Source organism: Hemicordylus capensis, chromosome 6, assembly GCF_027244095.1.
Source record: "Hemicordylus capensis ecotype Gifberg chromosome 6, rHemCap1.1.pri, whole genome shotgun sequence".
NCBI classification, from domain to species: Eukaryota; Metazoa; Chordata; class Lepidosauria; order Squamata; family Cordylidae; genus Hemicordylus; species Hemicordylus capensis.
In genome coordinates, this window is record NC_069662.1 from 157,174,468 (window position 1) to 157,200,705 (window position 26,238).

The following is a 26,238-nucleotide window of genomic DNA, read 5'->3' on the forward strand; positions in this document are numbered from 1 at the left end:
GCCCGGCCCGAACAACCGGCCCGGGAGACAACATGGCCGCCGTGTCTCTGCGGCCGTATCTTTCTCGGGCATTCTGGGCATGCGCTCCGCACATGCCCAGAACGCCCGAGAAAGACATGGCCGCAGAGACACGGGCGCACACCTAACCATTTTATTATAGAGGATTGTTTCAAAGATACTTGGAATTATTTTAATGGAAACCGCCTTGGAATTATTTTAATGGAAGATGGTATACAAATCTTACAATAAATAAATAAATTCATTTTTTAATCTTATCATACAGTCTACTGCAGCTTGATTCATGTATGACAGGAAGTGTAGTTAAAGTGGGGGAAGAAAAGACTCCAAAAAACTCCTTGGTTTGTGGATTGCTGTCCACACTCTTACTGCCCATGTAGCTATGACATTGCTTCCTGTGTGGTGTCAGTGAAGGTCCAATCTGTATTGTGCATGCCTCAAATGGCCCTGTGTTTTCAGTTGATGCTTTAGGTTGCTGAGTCTTCAGCAGGGCATCACAAGCCATGGGCACAATCCTCAGGGTGCTTCTGTGCAAGCCACATTGAAAGAGCGTGTGTATATGTGCATGTGTATGCGCATGCATGCATGCACACACACACGCATGCACTTGCACACACACAAGAGTAATAATGCAAATCTTCTCTTGTGTGACTCCCTTTGCTTTTCAGTAAGCCCTTTGCAGGAGTTCTTGGAGTCTTGTATCCTTCCGCTTACAGCACAGACATTTGCATCACGCTGTTTTAGGTTCAGCTATAGATTAAGTTTATAACTCGGTAGGAGAGAAAAAGAAGACGACAGTTCATTAAATTATCACTTTTGGACTTTGCTTTAGAGACTTGCTTATCTGATGCTGCCAGTTGGATACACAGCAGCACCATCGGTTGCGGTTTCTGCGGTCAGACACTTATGTGCAGATAATTTAGAGGTGACCTCAAACCTCCCTGTGGTTAAACTGTAACCCCACTTGTGGCCTTGTGGTTGAGGGGCTTCTCTGGAGTGGATCTAATATAATTTTACCTTGTCTGTTTCTGCTCAAGTGGTGTGAAATATGACTCCCTCACTGTTGTATCGCCAGTACAACATGAATGTGTCAGAGATAATGCAACCAGCTTGGGATTTGCATTGCTGCTTAGATAATATATGCTAAGCAGGCAATTTCATTAGCTAGCTGTGAGTCCGTTGGATAATTTCATTAGCTTGATGTGCATGGTGACTTCTTCATCTCATTCATACGGTAATTGTAACCTTCCCCTTGGATAGCTTTCCTTCCCTGCTCTGTGAGTTCCAGTTATTCTGATTTTAATTTTGTTGCTGTTGTCAGATTGAAACAATGGAAAGGAAGGTCCTTTAACCTAATGTATTGAAGCCTACATCAGTTGGAAGCCTACTCTGGGAAGAGGAGAAACAGACCTGAGAAGGTAGCAAAGCTTTCTAAAAAACAAAAACAGAACAAGTTGTTCTGGTAAGAACTAAGCTGCCCACTTTCATTTCACTATAACCTTAATTGACAATTACCACCCCCTCACAAGTTAGCCCAGTTCAGCCTCAAATGTTCACACGTCCGCCATCTTGAACTGGGGTGGATGACTTAATTACAGCATCCTATGAGGGAAGGTTAAAATTTTGTTTAAAATTGCCAGCTCACTCATTTCTTTTGTGAATTGGGTGGTAGGTAGAAGGACCTCTGCCTGAAAGCTTGAAGAGCTGCTGCCAGTCAGTGTAGACAAAATGGAGCGAAATGGACCAAAGGACTGACCAGTGGTGGAGCCAGGGAATGGAGCCTGGGTTCTGTTCTGTGCCCAGTGGCCCCAACATGTGCATGCCACGGACACCATTTACTCCATTTGCATGTGACATCACACACACGTGGCCCAATCACTGAAGGGCCTATGCTAGCCATTGAGAGTGTATTCCCAGCCAGCATTTGCTGGCTAGGTGCATTTATTTCCCTCTCTCTCCATCGTTGGAGGAAGAGGAATGGAAATAAATTCACCCATCCAGCAAACACTTGTGCAGGCCCTCCGGAGACCAGGCCACGCCCATGTGCATGTGACATCACGGGCAAAGGGGGTGTAGCCACCCACTCATGTGGCCCTTCTATGGCTCATGGCCAGGTTCTTTGAACTCACCAGCTCAATAGTGGTTCCGCCTCTGGAACTGACTCAGTATAAGGCAGCTTCCTTTATTGCTATGTACCGTTTATTTGCACACTATGACAAATGCACTATTGTAGCATGCAAAGGAAGCTGGTTCCCCTTGCCATTTCAGATTGCTGCCATGTGCCTTGGCATGGGAGGGCGGGGTGTGCTGATGATGAGAAATGCAATGAATGGCTTTCCTTTCTTACCTAATCCACCAGCCAGTGATGCCAAAGGAACTGGTATTAGGCCAGGCGAGTCTCCCGGCAATCAAGTAGAACAAAGCAGGCTGGAAAAGAAAGTCCTTGGGTTTCACTGCCTTGTGACTTAGGCTTCCTGCTGTGGAAAGGGCAGAGCTTCTGTGGGGAGCTGCTATGCAAATGTCATGGTGTTCCCTGCTGAGAGCTGAATTCAGCCGCGGGGGCGTCTCTCTCACCTATTGACTAGCCCTTTACTGCTCTTAGAGGCTGATTTCTTGCAGTGAACAACCACATACCCAAAGAGAAGCAGCAGCCAGCAACTTGGGGTGTAAGAGGAGAGAGCTGGTTTGGGAAAATGCCAGGCGGAAGGCACCAAGACCTGGAGGACGGCATCCTTATGCTCATTCGTATCCCAAGCTGAAGGAATCTGACCCATCATTCATTCAAGGCAAAACAAATAGAAGCCTTGGCTTCAATGGTGTAGGAACTGGGAGTTGCAAAGAGAATGCTAGATCATTTATTGGTGGGTGGGGGAGGAAATATTGCTGAAGAATGCAGACAGGGATGTTCTGGAACAAGTGGTTGTGAACATGGGACTAGCCGCTGAGTGTGGGCTTGAAAGCTGGAGGTTTGGAACAAGTTTGTTACAAACTTGGGGCCTGTGTGTCTAAAGCGACTCTAAAGTGACTTCTAAACATACAGCAAGGTAAGGCGGGGTGTGGCTAGGCCTGCTAGGTGGCCTCCACCTGTTCAGGAGCATGTAGACTATGGTGGTGTGGCGAGCCAACATGGTGGACCTACATTGTAAGGCACATGCATGAGGAGGACAATGGCGGGTGTGGTGGTTGGATGATGGGGGGCCTCCCCCCCCATCACGGTCTTAACAGATACACTCAGATGTAGAATGGACCCATGGGGGGGGGCTTGAAAGTAAACTGTGCACCCCCACAGCAGCTGCCCGCCATAATTCAGCTGTCCCACATTAGCCAGGAGGAAGTTTGACAGCACAAAACTATTTGCAAAATGCTGCAGGGAGAGCATAGCAGTGCCAAGCTGTGTCCCCGGCTTTTAACAGCAGGCAACATCTTCTGTTTGGCATCAGGAGACGAGTGCCTTTGCTGTGGGTGCATTGGCACCCATGTCCATCACCCTCTTTTTGCCCTGGACCCCAACAATGGGAACCTTTTTGTGGTGCACACTTTCCTATGCCAGGCTGCCTATGTTTGGGGGTGGGGTGCGGGGCAACGTCACAGCTTGCCTGGTGAGGGGCATTGTGTTAGGGACATACCCACACCCTAACTTTCTCGGGGGGATGCAGCAACCCCAAAGAGGGGGCCCTGTTGGGGTGCAATGCTGCTGTGCAGCTCTGTGTTGTGTGCACCACTGTTTCAGCACAGACAGCTGCCAGTATTATTATTATTATTATTATTATTATTATTATTATTATTATTATTATTATTACATTTATATCCCGCTGTTTCTCCAAAGAGCCCAGAGCGGTGTACTACATACTTGAGTTTCTCTTTCACAACAACCCTGTGAAGTAGGTTAGGCTGAGAGAGAAGTGACTGGCCCAGAGTCACCCAGCTAGTATCATGGCTGAATGGGGATTTGAACTCAGGTCTCCCTGGTCCTAGTCCAGCACTCTAACCACTACATGGGTTAAATGGTGTAACATGTGCAGTGGCGGGTGGGATACCTCCCCACATTTCAGTGTCCCCTTCTTTCTATCCCATATTTTTTGGGGGGAGGGACCCAGTTCCCCTTGAAAGCAGCAGAAAGCTGGCAAAACATGAAAGGGTAGTATCTCTTTAAATAATCTAAATGTGGGGCTACGGCATCACTGTTGCCAGGCAGAATAGGGAAGAGAAAGGAGAATGGCAGGGGTGTGTTGCTTTAGCCGAGAGGCAGCAGCGAGAGCTGCGGCGTGCATAGAGCTATCATGTTCTTGGGTGGGTCTGAACTGCCCTCTCTATTATTACAGTTCTGAAAACAGCATGAAACTGCAGTTATGACGGCCTCCACATTCGGACATAATGCCGCTGCCAAGCCTCAGGTTGAGGTGGTGAAAGTTACTACAAATTGAAGGTTCAAATTGGAGTTTGGCGAGGCAAACTGCAGGTTGCTTATGGCTTGAAACCAAGGTTGCACGCATTCGGACGTAACAAGAGTTCCAGCCTCTGCCCTGTTTAACTCTGGTTTCGCGTTTCATCTGAATGCAGCCAGACACACACATTCTCTCAGTGCATTCAGACAAAACACTGAACTTCCTATGGACAAATACTTTCTCCCATTTCACAGTGAAACAATCAACGCATAATGGAAACAGTAATTCTGATGGAATTCCTGCAGGAGAAAGCTCTCTTTTGAACATACTCAGTTGCCAAGTCTACACAACAGTGAGAGGAGCAGGGATGCACAACTCAAATGCCACGGGGGGGTGGGGGGCTGAAATAAACCACGACATGGTGTTTGGGGCCCACGATCAATATTCAGTGCATGATCACATTAAAATAAAATATTAATGAAAACACTTACGAGTTACCTGTGGATCTTTTCTACCTGGCAAGAGACCCACAATTTTAATGGACAGTGGCCAGAAAATAGGTCCTGTCTGTACTCAGTCAGTGGGGCAGCTGGAGTGCATGCCAACCCCAAACAAATGCCAGGGCCTCTCCTTACCTGTTGCTTTCAGGCTGCAATGCTAGGCAAGCTTACTTGGGAGTAAGCCTCACTGGGAACGCTGGGGGGGATATTTCTGAGCAAACATGCATGGGATGGTGCTATAAGGCCATTTCAGAGAGGAAGTGACCCCAAGTGTGACCTTCTCTTCCTTTCTGGGATGCTGTTGCTACAGGATGTGCCTACTTGTGGGCCAGCAACAACAACAAAAAGTCCCTGCAGGCTGGATCCAGCCTCCAAGTCTTATGCTGTGCAGGCCTGGACTAGAGGGTGCGGCTGAAGACTCCTCCCATGTTGGGTGATATGAGGATTAGGGGAGGAGAGCTGGTCTTGTGGTAGCAAGCATGAATTGCCCTTTTTGCTAAGCAAGGTTTGCCCTGGTTCCCATTTGAATGGGAGACTATATGTGAGCATTGTAAGATAATGGGGCCACTCTGGGAAGAGCACCTGCATGCTTGCATGCAGAAAGTTCCAAGTTCCCTTCCTGGCATCTCCAGATAGGACTGAGAGAGACCACAACAGTGTAAACCTGGAGGAGATGCTGCCAGTCTGGGTAGACAATACTGAGCTAGATAGACTAATGGTCAGACTTGTTATAAGGCAGCTTCCTATGTGGACTGCTGTAACCCTTCCAAGCAAAATCCTACCTCCAGAATCATCATCCAGTTGTAGTGGCAAATTCTATTTTGCATCATTTGGAATTACAGCTAAGGATTCATTATAGGCTGATGTTGAAGACTGACAATAAATTAGATGAGTCATTCTTCTGCGCTCGCCTTCCTTTTTCCAAGTTCAGTTCTGTGCAGTTACACACAATCTCCAAAGTATCGTGAGTCAACATTAAAATGTAGAGGAGGGATGTGATTATTTTTTTAACAAGTTAGGGAACTGCAGTTAAAACCCTCTGTCTGATCCCAGGGGCTGGAGTTGCAACCACCCCACAAGGTTGATTAAGTCAATCAGCAGACACAGTCATTCTTGACAACACAGTAGGAGTAAAATTAAATGAATGGTAGCTTATAGTCACTGGGACTCTGGTAATAATAAGTGTCACGCTGCGCTCAGTGGCCTGGCCAATGCATAATTTATCCGGCTTCATAAATATCAAAACATGCCACAGCTGTTAGACCTTTCAGTGTAACCCCTCCAAATATTGCTTTAATTATTCAGCAGCTCTGCTCGGCAGAAATCAGCCAGCCACTTCAAAGGTTGTTTATAAAGTATCAATTGTGAGAGACCTTCCAGGGTGGGGATGATGTCCCTGCCTGTAAGTTGTTTTAATGGGAAAATAGGAAACTGCCATATACTGAGTCAGACCACTGGTCAATCTAGCATTGTCTTCACAGACTGGCAGTGGCTTCTCCAAGGTTGCAGGCAGGAATCTCTCTCAGCCCTATCTTGGAGAAGCCAGGGAGGGAACTTGACACCTTCTGCTCTTCCCAGAGCGGCTCCATCCCTTGAGGGGCATATCTTACAGCGCTTACACTTCTAGTCTCCCATTCATATGCAACCAGGGCGGACCCTGCTTAGCTAAGGGGACAAGTCATGCTTGCTACCACAAGACCAGCTCTCCTCTACTAAGACCGGCTCTCCTCTCCTGCTGGAGAAAGATCCCTCTAAAAAGACTAAGTAGATCTGGGCATGGCTGTCCATGCACTGGTGGCCACAAGGCTGGATCACTGTAATACACTTTTATATGCTGCTGCCCTTGTAGACTGTTTGGAGACTTCAGCTTTGATGGTTTACTACCATCAAAGATTGTCTTCATATCACATCCTTATTTTATCTTTAAGAGTTGCCAGTCCATGGAGCGCCAGGCTTGTGACAGTAAGCATGAATTTCTCCTTGCCAAGCAGGATTTACCTTGGTTTGTATTTGGATGTATGACTATGTGTGAGCACAGTCTGCTGTAAGATATTCCCCTTAGGGGATGGGACAGTCGCTCAGTGGTACAGCATCTGCTTGCATGCAGAAGGTCCCAGGTTCAATCCTGGGCATCTCCAGGTAGATTCCTGCCTGAAACCTTGGTGAGCCACTGACGTTCAGGGTAGACAAAATACTAAACTAGAAGTACCCATGGGCTGACTCCAGATGACGGCTTCTTATGTTCTAAGCACTGTTCTCAAGGTGCTGGTTGTTCCCAATAAAGCCCTAACTGGCTTAGGACTTAAAGGGAGATCTCTCCCCGTGTTATCTGCTTGCCTCTGAGATTGGTGAGGCCATCTTGCATGTCCTGCTGCCAATCCCAGCCCACAACATTTTGCCCACCAAATGAGGCCCCCACCTTCTCTTCCTGCCTTTCAAATCTCTCCCTGCTTCCTTCCATATGTATTGGGAAGGAGAGAGGAAAAGCAGTGTGATGCCATGCTTTTCTACTCTGATTTCACCAAGAACTACTTCTCAGAGTAGTTTGAAGCCTACTCTGGGAAAAGGAAAAGCAGACCTCAGAAGGGAGCAAGCTTTTCTTAAAAAACAAACTGTTTTCTTCAAACAAACAAACAAACAAACAAACAGGAGGAGGGGAGATTTTGAGGGGCTTGCATATCTTTAGGGGAGAAGTCCCAATGTCTGTGTCTGGTTTTTGCCTGGGCTTGTTTATATGGCTGGGTGGCTTTCAGTTTCAGTTACTCTCTTGCCTGGAGAGAGATGGTGGGAGGAGCCAGCTAGGACTAAGGTGAGTCACACCTGGTGTGATGGGGCACATTCCTGCTGAGCCTGCTTGCCTCAGTTTGAAACCTACTCTCTACATAACCGAGTGCCCCCGCCGCCCCCGCCAGCGGGCACTCCTGGGTGCGCTAGCCAATCAGGCGCCCCCGCAGCCCAGCCAATCAGCTGGGCTGCCGGGACGCATTTTTCCCTGGCACACCCAGGAGAATTAAATATATAGATATTCCAAGCAGTGACACAGTTTACTCTGCATATCCTTTAATTATTTTCAGAGTATCTGAGAAAAGTCAAATTCTCCATTTATTTTTAAAACTTATGTAATGGTGATGCTACAATGCATAGTAGAGAATTAGACAGGTACTTCTGTTTAGTTTTCCAAGTACACCTCCACGTAGTATTTGGGTATATCATGAGCCCCAGCATACTGAAATTTGTAGTTTTCCAGCATTTTTTGGTCTGGCTACGTCCACTGCTAAATAGTTTTTGCAATATTAAAAGATTAACGAGCTTGACTTGTATTTTTGAGCTGATATTATGGTAAAGTTATCTGAAAGATGGGTGTCAGATGCTTGGACAGGGGGCGCAATTTCAGTGCTTGCCCTAGGCGCTATTTTCCCTAGATACGCCTCTGGCAAGGAGACAATAAGGAATCAATAAGAGAGTTTGAGGAACATTTAGCTAATAGCATCAAGGGGAATTAAAAAAAATAATTCTTTAAATACATCAGAAGCAGGAAACCTGCCAGGGAGGTGGTTGGATCATTAGATAATGAGGGAGTGAAAGGGATTATTGAAGAGAAGCTAAATGAGTTCTTTGCTTCTGTCTTAACAGCAAAGGATACTGAATGTATACATGTGCCTGAAGCAGGCTTCTCAGGGATGGAGGCTAAAGAACAGAGTCAGATAGTGGCGATGAGAGACCACGTTCTAAACTGTCTGGAGAAATTAAAAATTAATAAATCACCAGGGCCAGATGACATCTACCCAAGAGTCCTTAAAGAACTCAAATATGAAATTGTTGAACTCCTTGCGAAAATATATAACTTATCCCTACAATCGTGCTCTGTACCAGAGGACTGGAAAGTAGCCAATGTAACCCCGGTTTTCAAAAAGGGATCCAGGGGGAGGTCTGGGAAATTAAAGGCCAGTTAGCTTAACTTGTGTTCTGGGCAAATTTATGGAAAGCATTCTCCAGAATAAAATTGTTAAGCATATAGAAGAACAGGCTCTGCTGAAGGGTTCTTCTGCAAAGAATGGCTTCTGCAAAGGTAAATCTTGCCTCACCAACCCTTTGGATTTTTTTGAGTGGTGGACTGATTTGGGCCTCTGCTCCTGCATGTGGTCATGCAAATGGTCTCTGCACATGTGTGGAGGTCACTAAAATGGGCCAACAGATCACTAAAATGGAGGCCACATGCACAGACGCCTGAACTGGATGGCAGAAGGCCTGAACTGGGCTTCTAGTGGCGCGCCGCAGGCTACTCTGGGGGAGGTTGGTATGGGTGGGGTGGGGAGCTGCTACTGCCCCTGCCATCCCCCCCTCCGTGGCTGTGGCCCTTGGGACTTGTAAGTACTAAATCACTCCCCTCCTGCCCCCTCTAGGTTTAGGGCAGCCCCTCTGCCCCTTTAGTGGTAATGGGGAATCCTCACCAAATTCCCCTTTACCAGTAGAGCTCCAAACCAGCGTGGTTCGAACTGGGCCCAGTTCGGTTCGAACTCAGACCAGCCAAGTTGAGCCAAGCTGGTTCAATGTTGAGCCCAGCTTGAACCGTGCCGGCTTGCACACCCCTAATCTAGGCACATGCATCAGAGAGCTTCCTGACTGGGGAGCTCTTAGTGGCAAACCCAAGTCAACTGTCAGGCAATGGACATTTGCTCTGATCAGGGGCATTGCCAGGACTGGGCCTGCTAGGCTTGTGCCCCAGAGGAATTCTCTGGTGCCCTGGTCCTCTGGGCTGCCCATTAGTTGTGATTAATGTCTTCAAAAACTGTAAGAAAGCAGTGGATTCTTCTAGAGAACACAAAAATGCTTAATTATCCAAAGGGGGTGGGCTGTTGATCGATCCAGGCCCTAGATCATTTAAGTACCTTGCAGCACCCTGACTCTGATGAAGAGTTGAGTCTGCAGAGGGTTTCCTGTCTATTTTAAAGAGTCCACATTGCATTAACTACTGATTATTTTTGGAGCTTTGGGTTGAGAAGGGGGCAGGGCTGAGCTGCATTATCTTTCTTTGTGGCTTTGCTGTAGTCAGTTCTATTTCAGTTGAAGCCTCAGGCGATAACCATGTTTTTGACTGTGATTTCTACCATATTGCTGCTGAAGGAAGCAGATACCAAGAACTGCAATGCCTGGAGAATGTCTGCCAGGCTGCCCGATGTTTCCTGTACAAACTGCATGCCAGTTCGAATAACCAGCACAGATTGCATTTCAGTGTGCATAGCCGATGGATGCTACAGTTGCAAAGGCGGGGTGTCTCCGCCGATGATTGCACGAGAACTGAGTCGCGGGGGCCTAATGCGGCTGGCATTTAAACAGGCAATGTCTGAAGCTGCGGTTAATGTTTCCAAGATAAACCATCCAGACAAGAAGCCAGTGCTGCAGTTTGCATCCTTTTGCTGACTGGACCATCTCCAGTTTGTGCTCCCCCTCCCCCCCATTCAAACTGCTGCTGTATGAATTTCAGGGTTTGCTAACCCAGTGGGGCCAATTGAGCTTGACAGGATGTTTAATGGCTTTTAAAAATATCTTTTGGATGCTCCTCTGCCCAAAAGACTTGGCTGAACGAAATAGGGATATGCAGCCACACACACACCCCGCAATAGCAACCACACTAGAGAAGCTATTAAATAGGAATGCTTTTATTACAATTAATAATGCATTACTAATTATAACGATGACAACCAATTACTATTTTTGCATGGTTTGGGCTAAAGGGAATAGCTAGTTTGTGATTAGTCAATGCGCTGGGGAAAAAACAATGTCCAAAGATACAGCTGTAATAAATGTACGGAACGGCCTTATAGCAAGTCAGCGCGTTGGCTCCTCAAACCCAGCAGGTTTGAGCAGCAACTGGCCACCGGCTGGAACAGACACAGGGGTGTAGCAAGCTGGAAATGGGCCCTGGGGCAAAAGTGGAGATGCCCTCCCCCCCCCCACCGCCATGTGTCTTTGCTGCAGAAGAAGTGCCAGGACATAGTGGAAAACATAATGGGAGCCAGTGTGGTGTAGTGGTTAGAGTGATGGATTAGGACTGGGGAGATCTGAGTTCAAATCCTCATTCAGCCATGAAACTCACTGGGAGAATCCAGCCCAGGAAAAGTTGAAGGAAAGAGAAGAAGAGGATGACCAGCAGCAAGGTGGATGGACTTGATTACGACAGCAATGAATGCACCACTGAGAGACCTTAAAGGCCAAGTTGAAGACAGATCATCCTGGAGAGAATCTATCTATGTGGTCACTAAGAGTTGACACCGACTTGACGGCACATTATCTATCTATCTATCTATCTATCTATCTATCTATCTATCTATCTATCTATCTATCTATCTATCTATCTATCTGATGAATAAATAAAACATTCTTAACACACCATTTATCTCACTCCTATGTAAATAATATCACCCCCCCCCATAAAGACACTTCTACACACACACTTGCACATTCCCTTCCCTAGGTATCTATATCTATTGAAATAAACATGTCTCATGCCCTCTCTGAGAGAGGGCTCATAGTTTCTGAAGCCAAGACGATTCCTCCAATCAGGAGCCAACAGTGTGCTAGTATAACCCCCACCATTACTACCAGTATTATTGGTAGGTTCCCTGAACTGGCAACTAAAGGGTGTATGATCTCCCCTCTCCCTTCTTAATGGATTGTGGAGCGTGCTCAGAAGGTCCTTAGACTCTTCTAGAGCAGGGATTCTCAATGTTGTGTCCTCGGATGTTATTGGACTTCATCTGCCATAATCCCCAACCAAAGGCCACTGGGGCTGGTGATGATGGGAGTTGAAGTCCAATAACATCTGGGGACCCAACATTGAGAATCTCTGTTCTAGAGTCTTCAAGTCCAGCAGAAAGCTCCTGAGCAGAGGAGGAATGAGAGATTTGGAGATCTGTTCTTCTATGAACTTGCTTATATATTGCAGTTCTTCTTTGGGCAAGATTGCACGCTGGTTTGAGATTCTGGATGGGCCCACCTGAGCTCGTTGCACTGGGTCTTTGCCATTTTGGCTGCTCACCCACAGGACTTTCAGTATGGACTATGCAGGAGTACTGTTGGGATAGTTCCCATAGAAGAAAGAGACTGGAGTTGGGTTTGGGTTTTATTTAGTGGCCCTATGATGATTTCATAGTTTCATAGCCGTCAGCTACTATATATTCATATATATTCCTATATTTATCTATCTAGGAAGGAATATAGGAATACCTATATATACCTAGGAATATAGGAAGGAATATAGGAAGGAATATAGGAATACCTAAATATACCAAGGAATGTAGGAATACCTATATATTCAGCAACTATGTATTCATTCCATAGTTTCATAGCCGTCAGTTTCTACCCATCAGCGCCAGTGCTACCTCCATAGCACCTGCCCATTTATCATAGTTTCTGATGTTTTATGATTTTCTATTAATTTGTAATTGGGTGTTTTAAGTTTACCTCTTTAAGTGTATCTCAAAAGAAATGATTTTTAAAAAAATTATCTCTTTTTTGCAACCACTGGGAAATGCACAGTCTCAAAATATACAGATATATATAGAGAGGGAGAGACGTGAACCCCCAAACCTCATTTCCTGAGTAAGACGGCTACGCTGGTGATTCTGGGAGGTGGGAAGGGGAGAGTGACCAGCAAGCTATTGCCCAGCCAGTGGAGCCCCCTCCCTCAGGGGCCCAGAGCCATCTCTCCATTCAGTGAAGTTACAGGTCTGAGTGAGCAGATAGCTGGCAACCAGATATATATCCATTTAACTGGCGATGCCAAGGATTGACCTTGGGACCTTCTGTATACTAAGCCTGGACTCTGCCACTGAGTGACGGCCCCGAAGGTTTTCTGCTCTTCCTGCTCTTAGGAAATCAAGCTCTGCAGAAGATTTATTGCTGAATTGGCTCTCAAGGGGCTGTGACATTTGGGAATTAATTGGCTCACTTGAATTGTGTTGTAACTTCTTGCACCTGGGAGGGCTGCCCTGATTGGTAGTCAGGCTTTTGAACTCCTGGCACTTATAAGTGCGAGCAGCACCAAGGTGTAGCCACCGTTGTATGCCGCCTGCAGGTGGCTGCCACAGCTGACCGCCAAAGGGTGTCGGTTTTGGGGGGGGGTGGGACTGGGGGCTGGGGCCAACCTATTGTCTTGGACTATTGGAAGGAAGCATTCACTTCATTGTTGCCTAGTACTTAGTTAGGCCTGATACAGGTATGTGTCTTGGGTTGAACAGAGATGGGGAACTGGGGGGTCAACTCTGGGGCAGCTATACCAGTGGTGGTGGGGAATCGATGAAGCTTTGGTGTTAGTAGGCCAGTGGGCTGTTACGGGGAAGGGAATTCTGAAATTCAATTGCTGTTGCCCTGTCCAGCAGGCCTACTACCTCTTTGACCTAGTAGAGCAAGGCCACCCACCCACCCACCCACAAAACCTCGCCTGCCTTCTCCGTAATGCCAGGTCAGTTCAAAATAAATCTGAGGTAGTCCATGACTTAATTATGGATGAAGGAGCCGACTTGGTATGTATTACGGAGACCTGGTTCGGAGAGGCTAGTGGTCTGGTTTGGACCCAGCTTGTCCCAGAAGGTTACGCCATGGTGGAGCAGGTGAGAGGAGGTGGGGTGGCTGTGGGCTATAAAAATACCATCTCCCTTACCAGGATTCCTGACAGGGATTTGGCCTATATTGAATGTGTGCACCTAAGTCTAGGGACCAGGGATAGACTGGGACCTGCTGGTATACCAATCACCCCGCTGCTCAGTGGAGTCCCTAATTGAGCTGACGGACCTGGTTGTTGAGTTGGCATTGGAGTGGCCCAGGTTTTTGTTTGTGGGAGACTTCAATGTTCATTTTGTGATCGGGTTGTCAGGAGCGGCTCAAGAGTTCATAGCAGCTATGACAACTGTGGGCCTGTCCCAATTGGTCTCTGGACCGACACATGATGCTAGTCACACACTCAATTTGGTATTTTGTTCTGATCAAGGTGGTGTTCTATGGGTGGGGACCACATAACACCGGTTTTAAGGGAACTGCACTGGCTGCCGGTATGTTTCAGGGTGAAATACAAAGTGCTGGTTATTACCAAGAAAGGCCTTAATGGCTTGGGTCCAGGGTATTTAAGAGAGCGCCTCCTTTGTCATGAACCCTGCCGCCTGTTATGATCTTCTGGAGAGGTCTGGTTATGGTTGCCACTGACTTGTTTGGTGGTGACCCAGGACCGGGCTTTCTCTGTGGCTGCCCCGGGGCTTTGGAATATGCTCCCTGCTGAAATAAGAGCATCTCCTTCTCTGTTTGTTTCCAGGATGACCCTCGGCTCACCTGTTCTCACAGGCTTTTAATTAGAATTAATTTTAATGATTTGTTTTAATAATTGTTTTATGCTACTGTTTTAATTGTTTTGTGTGTTTTAATCTGTGCTGATCTTTAATTATTTTAAATTTTGTACACTGCCTAGAGGTGTATATATCAGGCAGTACAAAAATATGAAAAATAAATAAATAAACTTTCGGACACAGATGAAGGTGTGTGCAGAAGGAGAGAGCTGGAAGGCACTAGAGGTCTCAAAGTAAGGGTTAATGTTGAAGTACCATGAAGCTCACTGGGTTACTCTGGGCTAGTCATGTATCTCTCAGTCTAACCTACTTCACAGGGCTGTTGGAAGGATGAATATAACCATGTACACCACTCTGGGCTCCTTGGAGGAAGAGCAGGCTATAAATGTAAATAAAGTATAGTAAAAAGTGTGGGATGCAGATGAGGAGCAAAAACTGAGGAAGCACTCGAGAAAGAAAAGCACAGGAATGGCAGTAAAGGAGAGATGCACCTAGTTAGCTCTGGTTTGTTGCTGTTTGCTGCTAGAGGTGAACCGCAACAAGCCACCCTTTCCCTCCTTGCTGGCCTGCCCCCCCAGCAGCTCCACCAGCCTGGGCACCACCTGCCACTCTCCCCCCTTGCCCCGGCCTCAGCTGCTCAGGTGTGCTGCTGCCGCTGGCTGTCTACACACTAGGGCTGTTCTCGTGACCACTATTAGGGTAGAAGAAGCCTCCCAGCCACATTTGGGAGCTGTGCACACTCCGGATATTTGATGGTATGTTGGATAACAGTAAGGTCGGAGACAGGGAGCTTGCTTGTCTGTCGAGCCCCAGCTGGGTAGGATGAGCATGCCCTCCCCAGAGTCTGTCCCCAGCTTCAGAACCCTCCGGGAAAACTCTCCTACCCAGCTGGGGCGTGACAGATGAGCAAGCTCCCCGTTTCTGACCTTGCTTCTATCTAATGCACAATCAAATACTGGGAGCCTGTCCAGCTCCCAAAATAGGACAGGAGCCATTTCAACAAAAGTCATTTATAGATTAACAAATTATCTAGAAGTTGGGGTAAGCAGAGAAGTGGCCAAATTTGCAGAGGACACTAAACTATTTAGGGTAGTAGAATCCAAAACCCGTTGTGAGGAGCTCCAAAAGGATCTCTTCAAACTGGGTGACTGGGCGACAAAATGGCAAATGCCGTTCAGTGTAAGCAAGGGTAAAGTGATGCGGCAAAAACCACCAACTTCACATATATACTGGTGGGGTCTTTGCTGTCAGTGACTGACCAGAACTTGGGGTTGTGATGGACAGCTGGTTGGAAGTACTGACTCAGTCTATGGGCGGCAGCTGTGAAACAGGCAAGTTCCATGCTCGTGACCATTAGGAAGGGGGTTGAAAATAAAAATGCTAATATTATAATGCCCTTCTACAAATCCATGATGTAGCCACATTTGGGGTACTGCATACAGTTCTGGTCACCGTACCTTAAGAAGGACATTGTAGAACTGGAAACGGTGCAGAAGAGGGCAGGCAAGATGATCATGGGCCTGGATCAGCTTCCTTATGAGGCGAGGTTACATCATCTGGGGCTTTTTAGTTTCAAAAAGAAGTGACTACGGGCAATTATGGGGACAGAGGTGTATAAAATTATGCATGAAGTAGAGAGAGTGGACAGAGAGAAATTTTCCTCTCTCTTTCACAACACTAGAACCAGGGGTCATCCCATGCAGGGGTGTAGCTATAATTGAGCGAAAGGGTTCAAAGAACCCGGGCCCCCAGTCCCGAGGGCCCCACAGTTCCACCTCTCCCTATTTTCTTCATTATCTCCCTCACTCTGGGGGGCTGCCAGAGAGAAGGATGACTACGCCCCACCTTTCCCCTAGCTATGCCCCTGATCCCATGAAACTGAAGGCCAGGAAATTTAGGGCCGACAAAAGGAAGTACCCTTTCACACAGCACATAATGAATCTATGGAAATCTCTGCCATGGGATGTGGCCACTAGCTTGGATGGTTTTAAAAGGGCTTAGACGAAATTCATGGAGGACAGATCTATCAATGGCTACTACTAGTCTGGTGGCTGTGGGTCACCTTCAGCCTCAGAGGCAAGATTCCTTTGAATACCAGTTTCAGGGGAGTGACATCAAGAGAGAGAGTGTGGGCCTTCATCTCTTGACTGTGGGCTTCTCAGAGGGATCTGGTAGCCCACTGTGTGATACAGGATGCTGCCCTAGACAGGCCTTGGGCCTAATCCAGCAGGGCTGTTCTTATGAGAGACAAAAGGATAGAGAGAGAGCAAGATTGGGTGCCAGCTTCTCCTCTTTGCTAGCTTAGCAATGCAGCGGCCAACAGGAGAAGCCAGCACCAGTTCGCTCTCCTGCTGCCTCAACTGCAGAACTGAGCAAGCCAGGAACTGCTGACTCCACCCCTGTTTACACATGGGGATCCCTCATTTAGGCAACAGAAGTGGAGCCGCCTGCTTTCATGTGGGTATTCCCAGAACTGAAGAGCTAATGCAGCATAGAAAGAACAGCTTTGTGAGTTAGCATTTCATTGGTAGATAATTCATTAGGGTTTAGTTCTGGTCTGCGCAGACTAAGGCAGGCAGGAAGGGAGAGAGGAGAGCTGGTCTTGTGGTAGCAAGCATGACTTGTCCCCATAGCTAAGCAGGGTCTGCCCTGGTTGCATATGAATGGGAGACTTGATGTGTGAGCACTGCAAGATATTCCCCTCAGGGGATGAAGCCGCTCTGGGAAGAGCAGAAGGTTTCAAGTTCCCTCCCTGGCTTCTCCAAGACAGGGCTGAGAGAGATTCCTGCCTGCAACCTTGGAGAAGCCGCTGTCAGTCTGTGAAGACAATACTGAGCTAGATAGACCAATGGTCTGACTCAGTATATGGCAGTTTCCTATGTTCCTAAGGGAGATGGTAGAATCCTCTTTAGACTGTGGAGAAGGAAGGAGTCCCAGCTGGAAAGCCCCTCTGAGTTGTTGTGTGGTTTTTAAAAAAATGCTTGCAAGGAGCATATCAGTACAGTAAAGGAGAGGGCTAGTCTAGAATCTTTCTCCCTTATTGCCCCCTTGCAGAGAACTTTTGTTTCTTTTATGGGAGGGAGCATTAAAAATGCCCCACCTGCAGTCTAGAGTGGCACAGTCTACTTTCCTGTCTTGGGGTTCTATCCCCTCATTCTCCCGCACACATAAAGCAGGGTCTCATAGTACAGTGGAGACATTGGCTGGTGTGATGTGGGAAATTTCTCAAAGTAGCCCCATGGAAATTAAAAGGACAAGGTAGGTGTGGCCTACCATTTCCTTTTCATTTCAATGGGAGTACTTTGCATAATTTCCCTCATTATGTCAGCCACTGAGGGGCTGGTGTCACTCCAGAAAGCTCACATACAATTTCACAAAAAATAACCACAGCAACCTGGGTGGTAAAATAATGCTTTATTTTATGGATGAACACACACTAGTATGCCACACTCTTCTCTTTACAAAACTGTATGAACAAAGCAGCTGCTCTGATTCAGGCTCGCAAGCCCCAAAGATGCTTGAAACCTGGACGTTTAGCATTCTCATGGTCTATTTGGCTGAGGAAACAGTGTTATTCTGCAATTCCTGTTCACGCAAATTCTGATGCATGGTAAATTATAATGGAAAGAAACAGCATGAGTTTTCCCCCCTTTTGTGTTTGATTTACTGGTGTATCTCCCAGGATGATCTAATTACCACCAACAGTCAACAGATTCAACTGAAAACGTAGACACAATGAAGAACACTGACAAAGTTACCAGTGTTGCGTTGCTGTCTGGAATGTGTTTTACTAACAGCACATGGTAGAAATGTAGAAATTTGCGTTGACATTCAAGCTGTCAAAACAATCAAAAGGAATCACACAAGTTGATATAGTCCAAGTGGAAACCTCTAAGGGGTCTTAGGAAGCAAACGAATGTTATCGCATGCATGCCCAACACAAGACTTAATACTGGATGGTGGGAGGAGAAGAAACTTGACAAATCAAAGACATTCCTTTTATATACAACAAAATGAATGATACAGTATTCATACTAGCTGTACATTTGGTCAGAATAATTTACAGGGAGCTATACCCTCCCACCCAAAACAAAACCACTTAAGTAATTCAAAATGTTTGGGGCAGGTCCGGTCCTGAACACATTGGTCTTTCCCCAGGATGTAGGGGAGGCAATGAGTGGAGAGGTGTGATTAAAATTCCATGAAAAAAGGAATGCAGATTTACAACCCCAAAACCCAGATTTTATCATCATCATGGTAAAGCAGACGCACACATTATAATGATGATAAAATATGCAGTTTTAGGATTATTACCATTGACAGAGACTGGCGGTGCAGAAGGGTAAGGAGAGAAGACATGTAAAGGGAAATAAGAAGGCAATTCATAGATATAGCAAAGGGGTCTTCAGGGGAGGCAGGAAAGCCACTGGAATCACTCCAAACACCCAGACCTGATTATGTTCTAGGAAATATTGCTCCCATTTTCTTTACCACCCTTTGTCCACAACTAGTACTACAAACGTGCTCTTTTCCATCAGAGCGGCAGTTCTCGGGGTTCGGTCAAACCTAGTAGAATTCTGAATCGTGTGGAGTAAGAAAGTCAATCAGATTTCCTTGACCCCATGCCCCCCACCTGATAACAACCAGAGGGTTCTTTCAAGCATAAGACAAAATGTCTGAGTTGTGTTAGTAATTCAGATCCATACAGGTACGTTACAGTCGGTGGGCCACACTCAGGACAGCGTCAGGCAGGAGGCCAGGCTCTGCCTGTGCCACTGCATGGGCTGCCCCAGAGTGTTCTTGTACAGGCGCTGAAAAACCATGCAAATGCAGTTGTGGGACTGTGCGGCCAATGGAAATAATGGCCTCACCGTTGTGACATTGCATTTGTGCAACTTCCCAGAGTTGTGCAAGAGCACTCTTGTGCCCCTGCACTGATGTTGTGTTGCTGGCCCACCCAGTAGGGCGATGCCTCTTGCCTAACGCTGCGTTGTATGCGCCCCAGGGCACCAAAGAAATTGATTGAATCCCAGGTGATTTCAAATAAAACGGCTGCAATCAGTGCACTGAAGAAATCGGCAAGAAGAGTTCCTGGGTGCTTCAGAAGAACATTGGCAATGTGTCGAAAGCAGGAGCATCCCACCACCTAGTAGGCTGTGTTGAAGCCTTTTTCCTCCTTCTTGCCCAGAATACACTGCATTGCTGAAGGATCAATACAAGCTGAAGCAAAAGGGAGCAACGGGTGAAAACTATATACAGAAATAACTATACAGTACATGAACTGTAATTAAAGGTTAGTGTTAACAACAGCAGTGCTTTCTACAAACAAAACGTCTGCTCAGCTGAGCAGCTCTGTAGCAATGGCCGATTCTTCAAAATGCAGAGACAATGAGCCAACAACACATGAATCAGTACCTTTGAAAAATAATTGTGCTATAATCTTTCTCCCATGGTTGGTAGTTGTGTTGGAGACAATGGAGGGCTAAATAAGGGAACCTTAATACACAGATGGTGGGTTTTCATTGCTACTGCTGGAATCCTTCCAATAAATAGGGCGTTTATAGTCATTTTGGGGGAAATCTCTTTCCAAGTCCAGTTTCCTGATTAAGCATCTTATTCCCAAAGTCACTTCGTGGCAAGAAAGGTGATAAGATCTGTTTTGTTTGCTTTAAACAGCAGTTTCTGCTGAGTTCCTCATGCTTAAATGTTCTTCCATCCAGGAAGGAGTCATGATCCAGTATAAGCAGGTGAGCTGCTTCCTCTTTTCAGTTCTCTTAAATACATGCTCACGTAACACTCCTTTCTCCAGGAAAAAAAAGAGAGAGAGATTCAGTTGCATATTATTATTATTATTATTATTAGAAATTGCCTTGTGCTTTATAGCACAAGCCCGAAGGGTTAATCCTCATCCTCGTCCTCTTTTGTTGCGACTACTGGGACTTTGTCCTGGACTTGGAAACATTCCACAAAGAAGTTGACGATGGATTTGTACAAGTGCTGCTCCAGGGCTGGACTGCTGAAGTAGTGGCCCTCGTCGGGGTAGATCTGCAAAGGAGCGGAAGAGACTATGAGCAAGAGGGACCTTGAGCTGGCCCAGAACCAACATTTCAAATAATCCAGACACAGCTTCCCTATTCAGACATCGGCTGACATAAAGAGCCAGGATCCCGGGTGCAGTGAGAGAGCAGCCTAACAGAACTTCTCAACTAATTGGCAACACTCAGGCTGTATATAAATATGATAGATAGAGCGATAAATAAATAAATAAATTGCACCAGTGCGGCAGGGAAGTAGCAATTTTGGACACCCTCCCCTTTCCCAGGAAGGCCTGAAAAATATGTCCCTGAGGGTTGCACAGCCTTTTGAATATGGAGGGAGGACTGGCCCTCCTCACTCCGTATTGTTATGACTGGCCCTGGGCAACTACCTGTTTTTCTCAGCCTTTTTTGGCCCAATTGGACAGCAACAACAGAATAGTAAGTAAAAGTTTAGATTTCTGGGGAGGTGAGGCAAAGAGTCCTGTGTCATCCTGAAGGTTAATTTATTGAAGTTCGAAAGCTCATGCCACAGTAAATTAGGGAAGAAAATCTGGTGTCAGCTGTATAATCTTTGGGCCTTAGTTTAGTCATTTTTTCCTCTATCAGTGGCCAACCAGTTGGATCTGGGAAGTTCAGATGCAGAGCAAGATGGAGATGACAGCCATTCCTGCCCCATCCCTGGCCTTTGTCAGTCTTTAAGGTTCCTTGCCTTTTCATGGTTGCTAGTACAGAAACACACATGGCTTCTCATTCGGCACTGTTCTGGTCAGAGTTTGTAATTGTAAGGCTTTAACAAATCTGCTCTTCAGTAGGCAATTCATGGGATAGATTATACCTACTGGGCCTCTGATTGGTCTGCCAGATTGCTGGCTCCTCCCCTCCTTTCATGACTCTTCCTGCAAATTCCTTTGCTTTGCTCCTGGTAGCGGCCAGTTTCCCTGTTCCAGCCTCCATGTTTCCATATTGTGAGCAGTGTTACAAGGAATATGTGACCACAGAGCCATGCCTCTGATGTAATTGACAGGCCCAGTGCAGACAGCATACCCAGTAATGTCACTGAACAAAACTGCTGTACAAAACAGTCTGCAGATTTGCATATCCCTCTGTTATGCAGGGAGTGTGTTAATGATTGCATTGAGAAAAGAGAGTAAATCACACCATACTTTACCTGCAAGCTGTAATTAGCCTTTGCCCTAATTAGGTGCGTAATGAGGTCAGCAGTGTGCTGGAAGTGGATTTTCTCTGTAAAACCAGATTAGGATCAATAAGTGGCAGAGAAAAACACATTGAATTGCGAAAAATCAAAACAAGGATTTGAAGCAGGCAATTGAGACACGAGGTTGCTGTGTGTGCCCTGGCACTTACCATCGGCTGTTGCGTGGATGATCAAAAACTTTTGGTCTTTCATTGATGTCAATTTGTGCGCCAGTTTGGTGATCTGAGGAGGTTAAAATATGTCTTTTTAGGATGCTCAGCATTTGCCCCAATAGTTCTTACAGAACTTTATTTAGGACTACATGGAACTTAATTGGTGGAATTGGCAACAGCAACATAAGAACAGCCCTGCTGGATCAGGCCCAAGGCCTATCTAGTCCAGCATCCTGTTTCACAAAGTGGCCCACCAGATGCCTCTGGGAAGCCCACAGGCAAGAGCTGAGGGCATGCCCTCTCTCTTACTGGTGTTCCCTTGCAACTGGTATTTAGAGGCATCTTGCCTCTGTGGCTGGAGGTGGCCTACAGCCTTCAGACTAGTAGCCACTGATAGACCTGTCCTCCATGAATTTTTCTAAACCCCTCTTAAAGTGATCCAGGCTGCTGTCAGTCACCACATCCTGTGGCAGAGAACAATGCTCAGTGCTGAAGCTGCCCCTTTTCTCAAGTATGGAAACTTAAGTGTCTCATGAAATTCTCTCTGTTATCATTAGAAGAGTCCTAGAAGAGACATCCAGTGAAGCTCATGCTACACCATTGGATGGGTAAGGGGGTGAAGAAAAAAGTAGCAGTCTAACAATAACCTTTTATACCAGGGGTTCTTAAATGGGTTCCCAGATTTTGTTTGAACAACAATTTATTGATTGGTTTATTTAATCATATTTATAGAACGTCTTATATAAAATCTCTGAGTAGTTTACAATTAAAACCCAGCAACAATTAAAACCTAAAACCATATAATCAAATTAAAATAACCATCAATAAAACTTAAAAACATTATAAACTAAAACCCTGATAAAATAGGTACATTTTCAAAAGTCACTTAAAAACAGCCAGAGATGGGGAGGTTCTGATTTCATTTGGGAGCATGTTCCAGTGCCCTAGGACACCTAGAGGAGACCCAGTTTTGGGTCACTACTAAACAATCTGGTGGTAACTGCAAGCAGACCTTCCCCAGTGATCTTAAAGGTGGTGGGGTTCATGAAGGTGAAGGCGCTCTCTTAAATTCCCATCATCCCCAGCCACAATGGCCAAAATGCTCATGCAACATCTAGGGGTGTGCACAAACGGTTCATCGCCAAACCGGTTTGCCTCGAACCAGGATGGTTCGGTGGCTTGATCACAAACCAGGGGCGTGTTGGTCCATGATCGAATTGGACAAAGCCCGGTTTAGGTGAACCGGTTCAGCAATGAAGGGGCGGTTGAGTGGGGGTGGTGAGAGAGGTGGAAAGGTTGGCCGGCTTACCTGGCTGGCTCCCCCCACCCCCGCAGCATGGCCCCGTCAGCATGAAGCTTTGTTTGGAATGCTCCCTGTGTGGCGGCGGTGTGGTTCCAGTCTCTGCAGATGCACTGAGGGTATCTGCGTGGTGTCCATGCGTGGGCGGCCACCTAAACAAAGCTTCGCACATGCTTTGCACATGTTGAGGTGGGGGGAGGGCGGGCGAGCAGTGATGCCAGCTGCCTTGCCCAAACCTTTCTAATAGAAGGAAGGCCAACAAGGGGGAGGGGAACCCCCGTGGACCTCCCCGCCACCTTGGAGAAGCCCCTTGGAGGGGGTAAGTTAAAAAAATAATTAAAAAACCAAACCCCCGAATGGGAGGGGGCATTTGGTTCAGGGTTGAGCCGAACCAGGAATGGTTTGCCTCAATCCCGAACCTTCAAACCTAACCAGTTCAATGTTGAACCAGTTTGGATTTGAGCCAGTTTGCACACCCCTATCCCAGCATCCCCAGCTGCAAAACCTTTTTGCTTGGAGATTATGGGAGTTGTAGTCAACAACATCTGGGAATCTCTGTTAGAGGGAATGCTGCTCCCCACCTGCAGAGCCATGGCCCCAGTCTGATCATGAGGTGATTACAAAAACGATAGTGAGCTATCCTGATCCTGGACTCTCTGCATTGTGTCCATTTTGGTCCTAAGGGCACCTACTATTTCCTTTGCCCTGGGAAGCCTAGTTCCACGGCAGGTTTGCATTTACGATCTGGGCTCATTTAAACCGAGCAGTTTTAACTTCTCCTCTCCAGGTTTTCTGCTCCCAAACAGTACTAAAAAACGAAGCTGCCGCATCTTGCAACTGGGCTATAAATTGACCTATAAATAGACCACTGGCTCCTCCATTATCCCTGTCATTACCTCATATGCTTTATTGTCAGTCCCTTGTAATCCCAAGTATCTTTCTGAAAAGGCCGAAGCTGGAAGAAACCAAGAGAAATCAGCTATGTGTTAAATCAGCCAAGGGAATACCAAATATTTCAGGTCGTAAAAATAAAACAAATGGCAGTGTTAGGACTAGGTTTCCCCCTTTATATATTATATATTTTATTTTTTTACATTTTGTTTTGTTTAACTGGGCACATTGAGATGTTAAAAAGGGGGGTAGGTCTTTTTTAACCTGCACAAACCCTGCCAACCAAAGATTAGATTTGGTTAAAAGGAACAAGTGTCATCCAATCAGAGGGGTACCCCACCCACCCCCGGCCAATGCCTGGAAATTTCTGATGCTGAACTGCAAAGAGGCAGCTTTTAAACTGCTGCTTTCTTTTTGATTGAAAGCCCTTTGGGGCAGTGGAGGCCTAGAAAAAGAATTGAGGGAGGTGCAAAAGGGGCAAAGTGCATTTCTGGGTGGGTGAGCGGTGCCCCACACATTAGATTTCTGAAACAGAAATTGGGGAGGGCAGCTGGAGGGGCAAACTACTTGTCCGAGAGGTCGCTTCTCCCCCTCTCCTGGAGCCACACTTGCTTTGTGGATGCAGAACCATCTTATTCTCTTTTCTATGAAAATTGTTTCGAGAACTTCTTTGTTGAAAGGTGATATTTAAATATTATCATCATTATATTAACATTTCCACCACCAGCATCCTCAGTGGAATAATGTGGCCAGCAGTCAAATCCAGAAAATATATGTGTGCGTATGTATATGCATTTCTACATATGATACACCCAGTATATTTTTTATTACTTTCAGCTGTTCAGCACAGGAAATCTGAATCCACAGATACACGAATGGTACATATAGCACCGTGAGCTATACAAAGCTGATGGGACCTGTATAAAATTGTGCAAAGGGATACAATGGGCATAATTTTTTCCTTCTTTGGCTTCTGTTTTGCTTCTTTATTTTGTTTCTGCTAATCACAGGAGGTGCAAAGAGCCACGGCAGTCATGGGAATACTGCCCCACCCCTACCCACAGGGCCACCCCCTATCACCACATTTCCTGAAATCTCTTAGGCATTGTCAACCCAAGCCCAGCCCTGCACCCTTGAAAGGCAGCAACTTACATTAAAAAGAAATGAAAGCTGAGATTGTCTCAGGAGCCATTTCTGCCCCTTGCAGTGTACAATCATGGACCCACGGAATGCACACTGCCCTGCATCTGTGTTAGTCCAATGGTCTTGATATTTACCATATAATCTGAAGTCCGTCAATGGAGAAAGAGCAGCACCACATGAGAAGACTTGGTCCTTGTTCTCTTCTCCAGAAAGGAGGATATAAGTGCTCAGGTAGCCACCATAATCCTGAGAGGTAAGGGGAAGAAAGAACAAGACAGGGACTGGATATGTGTGTGGGGGGTTGGGGTTGGGATATGGACCTCTCAGATGCCTGCACATTTATATACCATTGGCCACTTTCCAAGAGCTTGGGAGTGGAGCAAGGGAGTTCCCTTGTGGAATGCCTCCTAATGAGCACTCAGATCACTTGATCAATTCCTGATCAACTGCACAAGCCGAACCTACATACACAATCGGAACCTACATGCACTGAGTTTCATGCATGTACAATACACCCCGCCATGGCTGCCTGGTTGCATCAGAGGTGTGGCATATGTGCTGGGTGTGTAGAGTGGTACATGTGCTCTCATTCCTAACCCCAACAATGTGTAAGAAGGCACCTGGAGTCATGCCAACAGATCCAACCCTTGATGAATTAATCCAGGGGTAGGCACCCTTAACCCTCCAGCTGCTGCAGAACTACAACTCCCATCATCCCCAGCCATTGTGGCTGGGGATGATGGGAGGGGTAGTTCAGCAACAGCTGGAGAGCCAAGGTTGCCTACCCCTGATAATCCACAGCAGATAGGATTTGAGCCTATATAATCAGTATAGTCTAGCCACCAGCAGAGCCTTCATTTCTACCCTCACATACAGGTCCATTCTTTCCTAATAAACCCTGTCTTAAAATTAAGCCAGGGTTTACTCTGCAATCTGTTCTCCTCTATTTTATTTATTTATTTAACATATTTTTATCCCGCCCAAAACTTACGTCCCTGGGCAGTTTACAAAACATCCCCAGAAATGGGCCTCACACCCCCAGAAATGCAAATCAAGCAAACTTTTATAGGCATGTATCAACTCCTCCCATAATTCAGCAGCGAGAGAAATGATTATTACCTGAAATTTGACATTAAAAAAGAAAAATAATGATCTTCAGCTCACAGCATTTTCTCACAAAAACAGTTATCAACCCCCCCTTTTCAGGGTAGGATTTGCAAGAAAGCGCTGATTGATGACTTGATTAAAAAACCAAGA

At 46.3% G+C, this 26,238-nt stretch overlaps 1 protein-coding gene across 7 annotated transcripts in view; it reads right to left on the reverse strand.

Moving 5' to 3' along the window:
• Positions 1-17,635: 17,635 nt before the first annotated feature.
• The window catches only part of DPP6 (dipeptidyl peptidase like 6), a 735,952-nt gene continuing 727,349 nt past the window's right edge, over positions 17,636-26,238 (reverse strand). For all 7 annotated transcript variants that reach the window (XM_053261856.1, XM_053261858.1, XM_053261855.1 and 4 more), the window contains exons 22-26: positions 25,116-25,227; positions 23,844-23,902; positions 21,645-21,717; positions 21,448-21,521; positions 17,636-20,286 (exon numbers count right to left, since the gene is read on the reverse strand). In XM_053261856.1, the coding sequence (XP_053117831.1) occupies positions 20,140-20,286; positions 21,448-21,521; positions 21,645-21,717; positions 23,844-23,902; positions 25,116-25,227 (465 nt within the window). In that variant the 3' untranslated portion in view covers positions 17,636-20,139. The remainder of the gene's footprint in view (positions 20,287-21,447; positions 21,522-21,644; positions 21,718-23,843; positions 23,903-25,115; positions 25,228-26,238) is intronic.